This window comes from Coloeus monedula, assembly GCF_965178545.1.
Source record: "Coloeus monedula genome assembly, chromosome: 2".
Taxonomy (NCBI): domain Eukaryota; kingdom Metazoa; phylum Chordata; class Aves; order Passeriformes; family Corvidae; genus Coloeus; species Coloeus monedula.
In genome coordinates this window covers 117757852-117770973 of record NC_138782.1, presented here as the reverse complement: position 1 = coordinate 117770973, position 13122 = coordinate 117757852, and the positions used below count along the sequence as shown (strand labels likewise).

Below are 13122 nucleotides of genomic sequence, written 5' to 3'. Positions count from 1 at the left end.
GCTGCACCAATTTTCACAACTGTAGAAGAAAGGAGATTGTGTTTAAATGTTCCTCAATAATTGACAGGCTGGGAGAGCTGGGGGTGTTCACCTGGAGTAGAGAAGGCTCCAGGGAGATCTCAGAGCCCCTTCCAGTGCCTAAAGGAGCTCCAGGAGAGCTGGAGAGGGACTTGGGATAAGGCATGGAGGGACAGGACAAGGAGAAATCATAACAATTTTATTTTTAAGTTCATCAAAAGTTACCTTGTATCTATGCCATAGGAATATGTGAGAATATTTTGAATCAAAATCAAGTTTTATCAGATTTGTCAAATAAGGGGGGACCTTTGCATTGAAAGGTATGTGGGGATACCATAAATAACTGGAAGCCACCAAGTTGATCAGAGGGATGGAGCATCTCTCCTGTGAGGAAAGGCTGGGAGAACTGGAATTGTTCAGCCTGGAGAAGAGAAGCTTTAGGGTGACCTAATTATGGCTTCCCAGTACCTGAAGAAAGGCTGGAAGAAAGATGGAGAGGGACAGCAAAGGCTGGAGGGACAGGACACAGGGAATGGCTTCCCACTGCCAGAGGGCAGGGATGGATGGGATATTGGAAAGGAATTGTTCCCTCTGGAGGTGGGAGGCCCTGGCACAGGTTGCCCAGAGAAGTTGTGGCTGCCCCTGGATCCCTGGAAGTGTCCAAGGCCAGGTTGGACAGGGCTTGGAGCACCCTGGGCTAGTGGGAGGTGTCCCTGGGCATAGCAGGGGTTGGACTAAATGATTTTAAAAGTCCCTTCCAACCCCAGACCATTCCATGATTCCATGATCCCATGAATCATGTTCAGTGCTATGTAATTGCTCAACAGGAAATATCATTGTGAATATTGAACTGAATCTGGGTATCTTTAGACTCTGCCCTTACCAATTATCCATGCCCTTACCAATTATCTACCCTTACTATGCTCCCTCCTGGAAAACAATCAGTTAACTCATGAAATTATCAAGGCAGTATTCTTTATTGTCTGCCAGAAAAGAAATTGCTTGATATTATCCCAGTTCTCGAGAGCAAAACTTATTTTCCCCAGAAAGATAAGGAACAGCTAATTCAGGTTTTGCAGAGCACGTGCACCGTTATCGTTAGGAAGGAGCTTAACCAACCTGAAAGCAAATGCTAAATGATCCAGATCTTGGTCTTATTAAGCTTGTGTGTGTTTTTTCTACCACTTAAAAGCCTGAGGATCCGGGTAAATGAGATTTTCTGGAAGGCAAAGCTTTCAAGTTTACGTCCTTCTCTTTTTAAAGCACGGAGGCGATGCCTCTGTTTACACGGAGCTCCAACGGAGCGAGTGCGTCCCTGCTGCAGTGTTTCATGGAACATCCTTTGTTTATTCACACTGTGCCACTTTTAAACTTCAGATGTAAACAACAAAGACTTCTTTGTATTTCACACTATCTCATACTCACTACCTTCTGAAGTCCAAAGCCAAAACACTGTGGAATCTTACCCTCCTCACACTTTCTCCTGCTTGTTGGATGCTTTCTTCCAGCCTCTTCTATTTATAGTGGCTGGAAAACTACTTATCTTCTGATTAAAACATGCTCTGTTCATTTTCTCGTGACTTTTCAGTCCTTGGAATGGGCTAAAATTGTATTGCCTGGTAGCCATTTCAAATATAATTTTAGTAGTAATTATGCATATATTTGATAACAGAAACAATTTGTCATCCTGAAGGATCCAAATTGCTTTAAAGTATTCGGCCTGTCTCTGATCTGCTACATGGATTAAAAATCCGGCAAATATTCCACTGAAATCAGCTGGACAGAAAGGTCAGAAAGACCCAGGCTGGAAATGCAGCAGCTGCCTGACAACACACCTTGAGGGGGCAGAAGAATTTGGGTTCCATTTTAAACCAGGGTGGGATTTTTAGTTGGAAATTTCACAGAGCCGCAGCTGTGCTGATCCTTGAGATCCAGCATGGGGATGTGCCCCCTGTTTTATACCCCCAGGGGAAGGACCTCAGTTTTCTCTTTCATTTGATGTGCAGTGTTGTGGTGTTTGGATCAGTCTCATGCTGGATCCATCTCCTCTCTGTCTGATGATGTTTGGAGAGGGCAGCCAGGGCTCTTTGCTCCCCTTCTCCCATTCTGTGCTCATCTCCATGGGGGAAAAAAAAAGACATTATCCAGAAAACCAGAAGAATGTGGTGTTAGTTTTTCCCTTTCCCAGGAACATCCTTCATCATCCTTTCCCCTTAAGCTGCATTGGAGCACAAGCAGTATCTGCTGGGCCATATATTGAAGTCTGGGGGTAGTTCTGGGTCTCTCCTGACAAGAAGGACATTGAGGGGCTCCTGGTGTCCAGGGAAGGGAGTGGAGCTGGGGAAGGGGCTGGAACCCCAGGAGTGGCTGAGGGAGCTGGGAAAGGGGCTCAGCCTGGAGAAAAGGAGGCTCAGGGGGGACCTTGTGGCTCTGCACAACTCCCTGACAGGAGGGGGCAGCCGGGGGGGTCGGGCTCTGCTTAGAGGGAACAGGGACAGGATGAGAGGGAACGGCCTCAAGTTGTGCCAGGGGAGGTTTAGGTTGGATCTTGGGAACAATTTCTTCATGGAAAGGGCTGTCCAGCCCTGGCACAGCTGCCCAGGGCAGTGCTGGAGTCCCCATCCCTGGAGGGATTTAAAAGCCGTGTGGATGTGGCACTTGGGGACGTGGCTCAGTGGTGGCCTTGGCAGTGCTCCTGTTGGACTGGATGGTCTTTGAGGGCTTTTCCAGCCTAAATGATTCTGTGGTTTTGTGCTTCTGTTTTGTCGGAACATTCAATGTGTAACATAAACAGTTTTGCTGTAAATGGTTGGGAATGTTAAATCCATGTCGGATCCCTCTGAGATATTTACTTATGTAAGAAATCCCCAACACAGACTGAAAATAAAGGTGACAGCAGTGAGTTTAGCAGGTGAGGCTCGTGGTGGGTGTTCCAGGTGAGTTGTTCACCTCTCCAGAGAGTGGTCAGCACAGTACAAACCATCTCCCACCTTTTTGGGGGATGGAATGGTTTAGGGTTACAAACCAATGGTCATGGGAGGCTGGTATTGGAGGCAAAATAAGTAGTGGGGATGACAGGTTGCCCAAAAAGTTCCAGTGCAAGGATATTTCAGGTATTCCAATATAGCAAATTTTATGGTATTAGTGGTAAATAGTTGTGCATGGTCTCTTGTCTGGAAGTTTGTCCCTCCAATCACAACAAAAGTAATTTCTGGATTTTTCAGGATGACTTTAGGTAGAGACGAATTGTTTCTTCAGAAAACTCCTATGATTTCCTGAGAAACTGTCATGCTTATATATAATGGAAGAAATACTTGATGTAAATCCAGTGAGAAAAATAAAATGATGGCAATGTAACAGCAGAGCTGACCTGAGCCCTCTGGGTTCGATATGGGAAATGAACATTTTTACGTCTTCATTGTTGCTCCCCTGAATAAAAAATTATTGCAGAGCCTTCCATTTATTGCCAAGGGCTCACACCCAAGGGAGCATCACGGGCTGCTCTACACTTGGAACAAAACATGATCCAGAGATAACTGAGCTAATGGAGATGGAAAAGTCTTGCAAACGCAGTATTTACATGTGGAGGGTTTTATTCTGTCCACAGGCAGCTGGAGCTGCCTGGTCTTAGAGTATTTTTGGACCTGAGTTGTCTTCTCAAAGTCATCCGGGGCCAAACCATGTGGAGGCACCACTTGCGGTCTTCAGTGTGGAAGGTTCTGCTCTGAGCTTCCCTGCTCCATGTGTGGGTTGTTTCCCCCATCCCAGCTTGGCCCTGGCCATTGTTTTTTCAGGAATATGAGAGTAATGGATGAGTGATTAGTGGAGGAGACTCTGCTGTCTCCAGCCACGGAGGAGATTGGAGCTTTACATCACTGGAAGTCAGGACGGGGCACGTCTTTTCTTAGGCATCATCAATTATCCATGCAGGATGTGCAGTAAGAGGCTGTTTGGCTGCGTTAAAATTGGCCAGACAAACAGAATTTCCATCTCCCTCAATGGCTCCTTCAACACCTAATTAGCTCCCAGATGCTACTGGAGCAAGATGTCTTTTATCTTTGCTAATGTTATCTCCCTCTACCTCCTAAATGCCCGCCCGTGCCATTCCCCACTTTCATCTCTCTTCCCTCAGGAGAAAACAGGATGGGTGTTCAGGAAGCTCCACGCTGAAGGTCAAGCTTGTAAAGACTCTGGGTCAAGCTGATCCTGTTAAACCAGACAGTATCTGGAGCAAAAAAGCTTTGAATCCAGAATTAGATGGATATGATGGAGAGCAGGATACAACTTCCTTCCTCTGCACGTTCACAGGATCAGCATCCAACAGGAAAAAATAGAATTGCAGATTTCATTCCGCTGTCAGTTGCATTTAAGATGATTTAGGACAAAATTCAAAGCTCCTTTTTTCTCATTGTGGGAGAAAGTACCACGAAGTCTGGCTGGATAAATGTGATATTTCAGCTGGCAGAGCTTATTGTTGTGGGCAACACTCAGGTTTTACACTCAGAGGTAAAACAGGAGGAAATATCAGCCTCCCTAGACCCTCTGAGCACAACCACTTGGGGCTGTGTTAATACCAGGCTATCATCCAACTGTGATTTACCTTGGCAGGGCTGATGGATATCTAAGCCCAGCAATTCCTTTCCCTCTGGCAGGGAGGAGTGACCAAACAACCTGCTCCAAGCTAAGTGGTTAGGAGGGAAGCATTTCAGAGAGAGCAGATCTTCAAAGAGAGGGAACACACTTTATACACACACCCAGCTTTCCCTAAGGCTCCTGGAGCTATGTCTCCAGCCAGGATCAGTTTACTCCATTCCAATGATGTGTTCCGTTGTGTGGGAGATTCGTCAACAGGGAAAAGCTCTGACAAAGTCAGATTTGCAGATTTATGGATGAGAATTTGTTTTCTTCAGCTTAGGTTTTGTACCATCATCTTTTTCTATCCCATTTCCTTCTTATCTGCATTTTCTCTGTGCTGCACTGGAAGGATACATTCCTAGGAAAAATTCCAGCAGGTTCTTGCAGCAGCACTTCTCCTCTTTGACCAGGGATTGGGTAATCCCTATAGGATGTATCCTGGGCTGCATCCAAAGCTGTGGGACCAGCAGGTCAAGGGAGCTGATTCTGCTCTGGTGAACCCCACCTGGAGCTCTGTGTCCAACTCTGGGGATCCCAACATGAGAGGGGTGTGGAGCTGCTGGAGTGAGTCCAGAGGAGGCCATGGAGCTACTCTGAGGGCTGGAGCCCCTCTGCTCTGGAGCCAGGCTGGGAGAGCTGGGGGTGTTCATCTGGAGAAGAGAAGGATCCAGGGAGATCTCAGAGCCCCTTCCAGGGCCTAAAGGGGCTCCAGGAGAGCTGGAGAGGGACTTGGGACAAGGGATGGAGGGACAGGACACAGGGAATGGCTTCCCAGTGCCAAAGGGCAGGGATGGATGCGTTGTTGGGGAGAAATTCTTTCCTGTGAAGGTGGAGAGGCCCTGGCCCAGGGTGCCCAGAGAAGCTGTGGCTGCCCCTGGATCCCTGGGAGTGTCCAAGGCCAGGTTGGACAGGGCTTGGATCAGCCTGGGCTAGTGGAAGGTGTCCCTGCCCATGGTCTGGATGATCTTTAATGTCCCTCCCAACCCAAGTCCCTCCATGATTCTATGACATTTTTCTTCAGGTTTAATCACACAGCAGCTGCTTTTCTCTCCCGGGGTAGAGTCCGTGGGTTTCACCATTTCTGCCCTTAGATCCATGTGCCCATTCTGTGAAAGATGAAGAATTTATACCCCCATGATTCCATCAGTCCCAGTTTTGATCTTGCCCAATTTGCCAGACGCACTCTGCAAAGAGAGTTCTGAGACCAGACAGCTTCCCTGCAAGGATATTAATAATACTCAGGAATCACACAGCTCTCCAAACCCTGTGTGAGCATTAGCTAATTATGCAGCACTCCACAGCCCTGTGAAAAGCATTTGCTAATCAATTCCAGCACCACCTATCAAATACATCAATACCATGGAATCCACTGGGCAGAGGTCGCTGGAAACAGGGGAATGTGGATATCTGGTCCCAGTCCATGTGGTAGCTGGGGTTGGACTTCAGCACTCGCCAGCCACCTCTCCCACATTTCCCTTGGCAGGGTCCTTCTTCCTGTCATAAACACATGATTTCCAAAAGCAGGTCACCTACAGGCTGGGAACACAGATTTTCCCAGATAATCAGGATTTCAGCCCGTTCCAGGGCTTGTAGAGGTTGCTGGCATCAATTAATTTGGAAAAGCCAACATCAGTAAGTGACATAGAGGAGACTGGACCTGGTGTGACAGACTGAGCTGCTCCAGCCAACTGAAGGCAGCGCAGAGGAAACAATTTCAAATCATATGTCATCGATGACACAGCAGAGTGGGCTGAACTGCCAGAAAGGAGAGGGAAGGGAAGGAGAAAATAAATGAAGGAGAAAACAAAACATTGGTAATTGCTCATTCCTCTGGACCAAAGTTTGTTCCTCTGGATCAAGTGAGCCTGTAGGGCTAAATTTCTGCTCCCAAACCTGACAGCAACTAATCCACAAACCTGGCAGTCAGTTAAGTTGTTTTCCAGCTAAAAATGTCACAGGAATCAAGTGTTTAGGATGTCCACATCCTCCCATCCTACAGACTTCACAGAACTAATTCCTGTGGGTCTTCTCCTCCATAATACAGCTCCTTTAATTCTTAGAACTTTTGGGAAAAGAGCTGAAATTCAGGGTTGCTGCTGCTGGTGTGAAATTTTGAGTAGCCAATGCTACTCAAAAATGAAGGGAGAGCCCAGCAGACTTTATTTGGTGAGATTGTTGTTAGAGTTTGACATCAGGGGTGGGTGATGGTACAGAAGCGCTCACACGTGTCAGGATGCTCTGTGGTGCTTCCAACATCAGCGATTTTTCAAGGTTTCAGAAATGCAGCAGCTTCGTGCAGCTCACTGGGACACGAGACAAGGAGGATGGATGTTGGTATAAGCTGGTTTATGAAGTGTCTATTGAATCAAACACAGGATGATGCCATTTTTATTAAAAGCCACAAAATGCTTGAAGCCAATTAATACTCCCCTGCTTTACTAATGCCTCTGCTTAGAAAATTAAATGGTTTCATTTAGCAAAACCAATTTTAAAGCCTTTTTGTCAAATTTATAATGACTTTAGCACAAGGAGACTCATGTCTTGCACACATAATGCAGGTTTTTTTGAAGAGACCGGGTGCGTAACAAGGTGCCAGGTGTGGAATAAGAGGAAAGTTGCTCTTCTGAGTGAAGAACTGGTTATAAATAGGAAATAAAAGGTACAAATAACTGTGCAGCTTCTGCAGTGAAGAGAGAGTAACCTGTCTTGGGAAGCTGTGCAGTTCAATATCCTCACAAACGGGATGAAAAAAAGGGAGACGGGCGACGGTGACGCACCAAAATCCGCTGAGGGTTCGGAGTTATTCCAGGTGAGCCAAAGTAGACACGGCTACAAAAAAGTTGCAGAAGAATCTGACAATACCACATGTGTGGGCACAGAAAATAGCTGCTGAAATTCCATGTCAATAAAAGTCAAGTGCAGACACAATGAGAGGGTTTAAATTAGCCCGGGAAAAGAGGTTCTGGCGTCATTGCAGATGGTGCTTTGGAAACATCTGCTCTGTGCTCAGCAGAGGTCAGGAAGGCAAGTGGAATGCAAAGAATTGCTGGGAAAGAGACGGGGAATGAAAGAGGAAATGTAAGTACAGGGCTGAATAAACCCGTGGGGCTCTTGAGCACAGTGGAATTCCAATCACCCCGGTGACTGCAGCAGGGAAGGAGGGCTGGGAGAGAGGCAGGAAAGGGTGAGAAGGCTGCCCTGGGTTATGGGTTGGGAGTGAAAGGCTGTGGGTGTGGCTGAAGACAGGAATGGGCATGATTAAGGTGTAAAATCCAGATTTCTGTGGAGAGAGGGGAGAAGGAATTGTATTAGGATGCCACCAGGATGATCAGAGGGATGGAGCAGCTCTGCTGTGAGGAAAGGCTGAGAGAACTGGGGTTTTTTAGCCTGGGGAAGAGAAGCTTTGGCTTTGACCAAACTGTGGCCTCCCAGTACCTGAAGGAGCTGAAGATGGAGAGAGACTATTTACAAGAGCCTGGAGAGGAAGAACAAGGGGGGATGGCTTCAAACTGAAAGAAAGTAGCTTTGGATTGGATGTTAGGAAGAAATTGTCCCCTGTGAGGGTGGGGAGGCCCTGGCCCAGTGTGGAAGGCAGCAACAGCCCAGGTTGCCCAGAGAAGCTGTGGCTGCCCCTGGATCCCTGGAAGTGTCCAAGGCCAGGTTGGACAGGGCTTGGAGCAACGTGGGATAGGGGAAGGTGTCCCTGCCCATGGCAGGGGGTGGGACTGGATGAGCTTTAAGGTCCCTTCCAGCTCCAAATCATTTCTGTGATCCAGTGTTTTGTGACAGAGGATGTGATGACAGCTCTGCTCATCAGTGGTCAGGCGGAAGTTTAAAGCAAACAACAGGAAATGAACTTTAACAGTCTGCAGTTAATTAGGAAAATCATCAAACACATCTTTTACATGTTGGAAGTACAGGTTGGCTGAAAAACTTGTAGTGCTGAGGTTCCCAGTGCTGGCTTTGACACATCCCATGATCCTGGAAGTCTTTTCCAACCTTAATGATTCTGTAATCACAGAATTGTTCCTGCTCCAGGGCTTCTCCCAGTGTCCCAAGCTGGCCATGTCCTCTCTACCCTATGGAGCTGGGTGAGATTTGGGTTCTGGTTTGATTTGGCTCCCTGCTGGTGGGATTTTTGGGCTGGATTCTAATCATTTAAAGGATCTCTGAGATCTTGTAGTGACTTGGCAGTGCTGGGTTAACAATTGCAGTCGATGATCGTACAGGGCTTTGATCTCCCCTATGACAAAAGCCAGAGAAATCCTTTGAAGGAATAAATTCTCTTTGAATTGCAGTGGAATATTGGAGGGAAAAATGATTCAATGGTTCCTTAAAAATTTCCTGCACTGAGTTAAAGATTCCAAGGGTTAATTGCAGCATGGTAATGAGAGGTCCTGTCAGACGGCTCAGGAATTTTGAGACAGCAAGGACTAAAAATTCTTCTAGAACACTATTATCATCAAATTATATCAGCCTCAGTGGCAGGTAATCAATCCAGAGTGGGCTGATTTACACCTGCCAGAGCCAGCACATCCAGAACCATTTCCAGTGATGTTTTTATCTTCACATCAACACTGTCAGTGCAAGGAAAATATTTTCCCCTTTTAAAATCCAAACATCCAAGGTGAGATTTGGCAGAGTGTCAGAGTGGGGTTCCCACTGCTCCTGACAACAAGACCAAAGTGCAATATAAGGACTCATCTTGGGTTCTGCTTTATTCAGGTTTTAATGGACTGGGAAGGGATAAATGATGTTTATGCCCTCTTGTGGTGCCTCGTCGAACGGAATGGATTTCCTGACTGACAAAATGAGGCCAGTGATGGAAAAGTCCCAGGTTAAAAATCTGTAACAAACACTGTTTTGCACAGTGGAAAAATGTCTCTCCCTCCAGCAGCATCCTCATGACTCAGGGAAGGGGGAGAGGCCAATGTTGCAGGCATTTGCAGCAGCAGGCAAATGAGTAATGCCCACGATGGCAGAGTTTGTGTCATCTTTTGGCAGGGAAGAACATTCCAAAGTCTTTTTTCTGTGCTGAGAAGGTTAGAAAGTGAAATAGTGCTTTGCAAAAGCAGCTGTGTTGACACCTCCTTGCGTTCAGTGCTGTTGATGTGTTGTGGTACAAACCTTTACATGTTTTATCTTCTTCACTCACGTGTCTGACGGGTGAATAACCCGATTGCCTTGGGACACAGCCTGTCCCAAAGATGGAAAAAGCTGCCTGGTGATTTTACATGGGGAAATAAGGCCGGATCCCTGTGAAATTTGGCTTGTGATCCCAATTCCTTGTGTGGGAACACAAGGAATTAATGAGTCAACACCTTCCTAAGCTGTGCTGAGAATTCCAGTGCAGGGCTGGGAGCTCAGGGCTCTCCAGACAGGTTAATCATGGATTTTGTATCCATCTTATTACTTCATTCCTGACTGAAGACTGAACACAGCAGAATGTGTCCTCCAGACAGTGAAATTATGGGAATAAATCAGACTAATGCTCTCCAAAGCTAAGCAGCTGCTGTCAGGCTGTGGGCAGGGCTTGGCCGTGCTGAGGCAGGATCTGGGAAACCCTGGTGAGGGAAATGTGAAGACTTTTTGTCCCAAATAATCACCTGTTGTTTAAGTCCAGTATTTTCCTTACATGTCATTCTTGCCTCTCCACAGCCATGTAGGAGATGAAAGAGGAAGGGAATGATTTCCTTTCCACTTCCAGGATGAGTCAACCCACAATACTGGGTTTAAATGAAAGTACTGGGTTTAACTGGGCTAGGCTTAGGAGGGACTCTCTAACAGGATGGAAAATATTGGAATGAGGATCTCCATCTCCAGAGATCTTCCATAACCAATGTTTTTTGGGATCAAGGCTGCTGTCATTCATTCTATCATGATGAAAGATGACTTAAAGCAGATTCATAGTTTTATGACTCCATCTGATGATTTGTCTTTATTTGGTTTATTTATTTGCTAGTGTGAAGAGGTAAGAAATATTTGTCTGGGAATCCTAAATGCTGACCCTTCAACCAATTCTATCTCCATCCAGTATTTACAAACATGCTTTGGAACAGGAGTCTGACATTCATTAAAGTGCTTATTAGGTTTTAGCATGGACTTCAGAGCACAAGTTATGTCCCCACTGAGAAGAGAATTGGCTCCAAAATGTTGGTGTTTACCAGTTTCCTTAGGAAAGGACAATGCAGGAGGGAAAATGTCACAGCAATTCATCTTGAAAAGAAATTCTCTCTGTCAGAAACCTCTCAGGAGTTTCAAATTCAGTTAGGGGGATATCAGAAAGCAATTAAAGTCTAATTTAAAATCCCCACCCACATTCCATCTTCTCTTCCTGCCAAGTGATTATTGCTCCTGGTCCACGTATTGGCAAATCTTTCCAAAATGAGCCATAATTTGCCTTAAAACTTAAAACTTTCTGGTCAAGATGGAACTTTTCTCTTTGAAGAATGAGTTTGTAGTGACTCTGTGGAAAAAAAATGCCCAAAATGCTTTGATTTCCCAAGGACATCCTTGGGGCTGAAATTTTACCGAGAAATTCTTCTTGGATGAGGACATCGAGGGTGGATTTTGAAGCTGAGGCGCCTTCCAGGGGAGGTTCCTGGACACTGCAGCTTCCCAGGGTGGATCCAAGTGTGCTCTCCCTTTGTTTTCCACTTTCATTGATGGCTCTACATCCCTGCCTGGGTTAATAAAGAGAATAAACATATGGCCATGGGCAAATTAAACAAATGAGCCATTAAAAGGGGATAGTAGAAGGGGATGGTTCACTCCCTCTCCATGCCCACAATGTCTCCGAGCGAAACACCACAAGAGAAGGGATGAAAGGCTTTCAGGGATGAGCTGGGAATGTGGTCCAAGAGCTGAGAGATGCCTGTGCCTCCTTCAGGGAGGCATCCTAACATCATTCCCAGCTGGGAAGCCAGCAAAGCACTGATGGCTTTCCATGGTCTTTCCTGACAGGTGTTGACGGAGGGAGGCTTCGGCCCCATCACGACGGAGATCCGGGAGGCTCCCGAGTTTTATTACGCCGAGGAATATCACCAGCAGTACCTCAGCAAGAATCCCGGCGGATACTGCGGCCTGGGTGGGACGGGCGTCTCCTGCCCCGTCGGCATCAGGAAATAGCCTGTGCTTGCTCCACCACCTCCACTGCGTTGTAGGGAGCTTGGAAAAAGACCTGCAAGCCCAGTGGATGGTCCCACAGCATCCATGGATAAAGATTTGGGAATCTGCTGGGGAGGCTTTCCGTAATGGGAACAGTTTCCTCTTTGTTGACATTAAAAGCCAAAGTAGAGGCAGGAGTTGGTCCCATCACAGCTTCTTGCTCTGTGCAGCTCCCAGGGTTTCCTTGTCATCTGGAGAAGTGGAAAGAGATCCAAACTTCCAAAAGTTTGGCCGAAATGCTGTTAGAAGGGTGAATGGGGAGGTGGTTGCACCCGTAGCTGTTTTGCATTTCCAATGACTCTGGACTTGTTGATTCTCTTGGGTTAATTAATTTCCTGTTGTTCCCAGAGCTTTGACTTCTGGAGATGTAGTTGGACTCTTAACCTGTCACAGTCCTGGAATTTGATGTCTTTGGGAATGATAAATTGATCAGATCAGTGATTCTCCTACCACAACTCCACTTTCACAGCATTTAGTACCACCTGTAGTGCCTATTTTCTGGAATTATTTTAGCCAGAAAAAATCAAAATTGTAATGTGATTCTTTTGGACAGTTCCAAGAAGTGAATAAATACAAAAAGAAATAAATTTTGTTCCCTGCTCTGCAATAAAGTACGGAACAAGAAAAGAACACGGTTCTCTGTGATGTGTTCCAAGAAGATATCTGGGTAGATGTAAAAAAAGTTATCAAATATTATAAAACGCTGCTGTTTGCTAATTAAACACCAGGGCTTTTAAATCTGTATCATCAGGCTTGACAGTACAGAGGAGTAGAATTATCCCTATGATGAATTATTTGTACTTTAATAACTTGGGGAGTCCCCACCAAGAGCAGACTGGTGGCAAACGTAACTTGGGACAGTCTCCAGTGACTGTGAAGTCAAAACAGCAGGACAGCCAGAAAGAGAAAAAATCAATTTTGGATTTATTGGTGGGGTTCTCAGAGTGCAGACTCAAAGCTGCAGACAAAGGGTGTAGGGATGCACAGTTTATCCCATATGGAAATGGGATCCTATGGGTCCAGAGCTCAAGGAGTGAGGCAGTTTTGAGGGCCAGGTGGTGGGACCCAGAGACACAAATCCACAGCACCTCCTTCTCCATGGCTTGGTTTGATGTTTCCTGCTCACCAGCTCAGATTTAAAGCTCAGAAAGGCCCAAACCAGCTCCCTGAACATCCCCATCCCTGTCCCTACCCAGCAGATCAGATCGTGCTCCAAGCCTGGGGAGACCAAAAATGTGCCCCACAAAGTCAGTGTTTGGGATTGTAAATCCAATGCTGCAGCCCTGCCCGCTGTTTCCAAAG

General features: G+C 46.3%; 1 protein-coding gene across 1 annotated transcript in view; it reads left to right on the top strand.

Moving 5' to 3' along the window:
- MSRA (methionine sulfoxide reductase A) overlaps positions 1-12307 on the top strand; it is a gene marked incomplete at its 5' end in the record, with an annotated part of 234870 nt that extends 222563 nt beyond the window's left edge. Inside the window, one exon of the mRNA XM_082277057.1 lies at positions 11617-12307. Coding sequence (XP_082133183.1) covers positions 11617-11781 — 165 coding nt within the window. The 3' untranslated portion in view covers positions 11782-12307. The remainder of the gene's footprint in view (positions 1-11616) is intronic.
- Between the last annotated feature and the right edge of the window lie 815 nt (positions 12308-13122).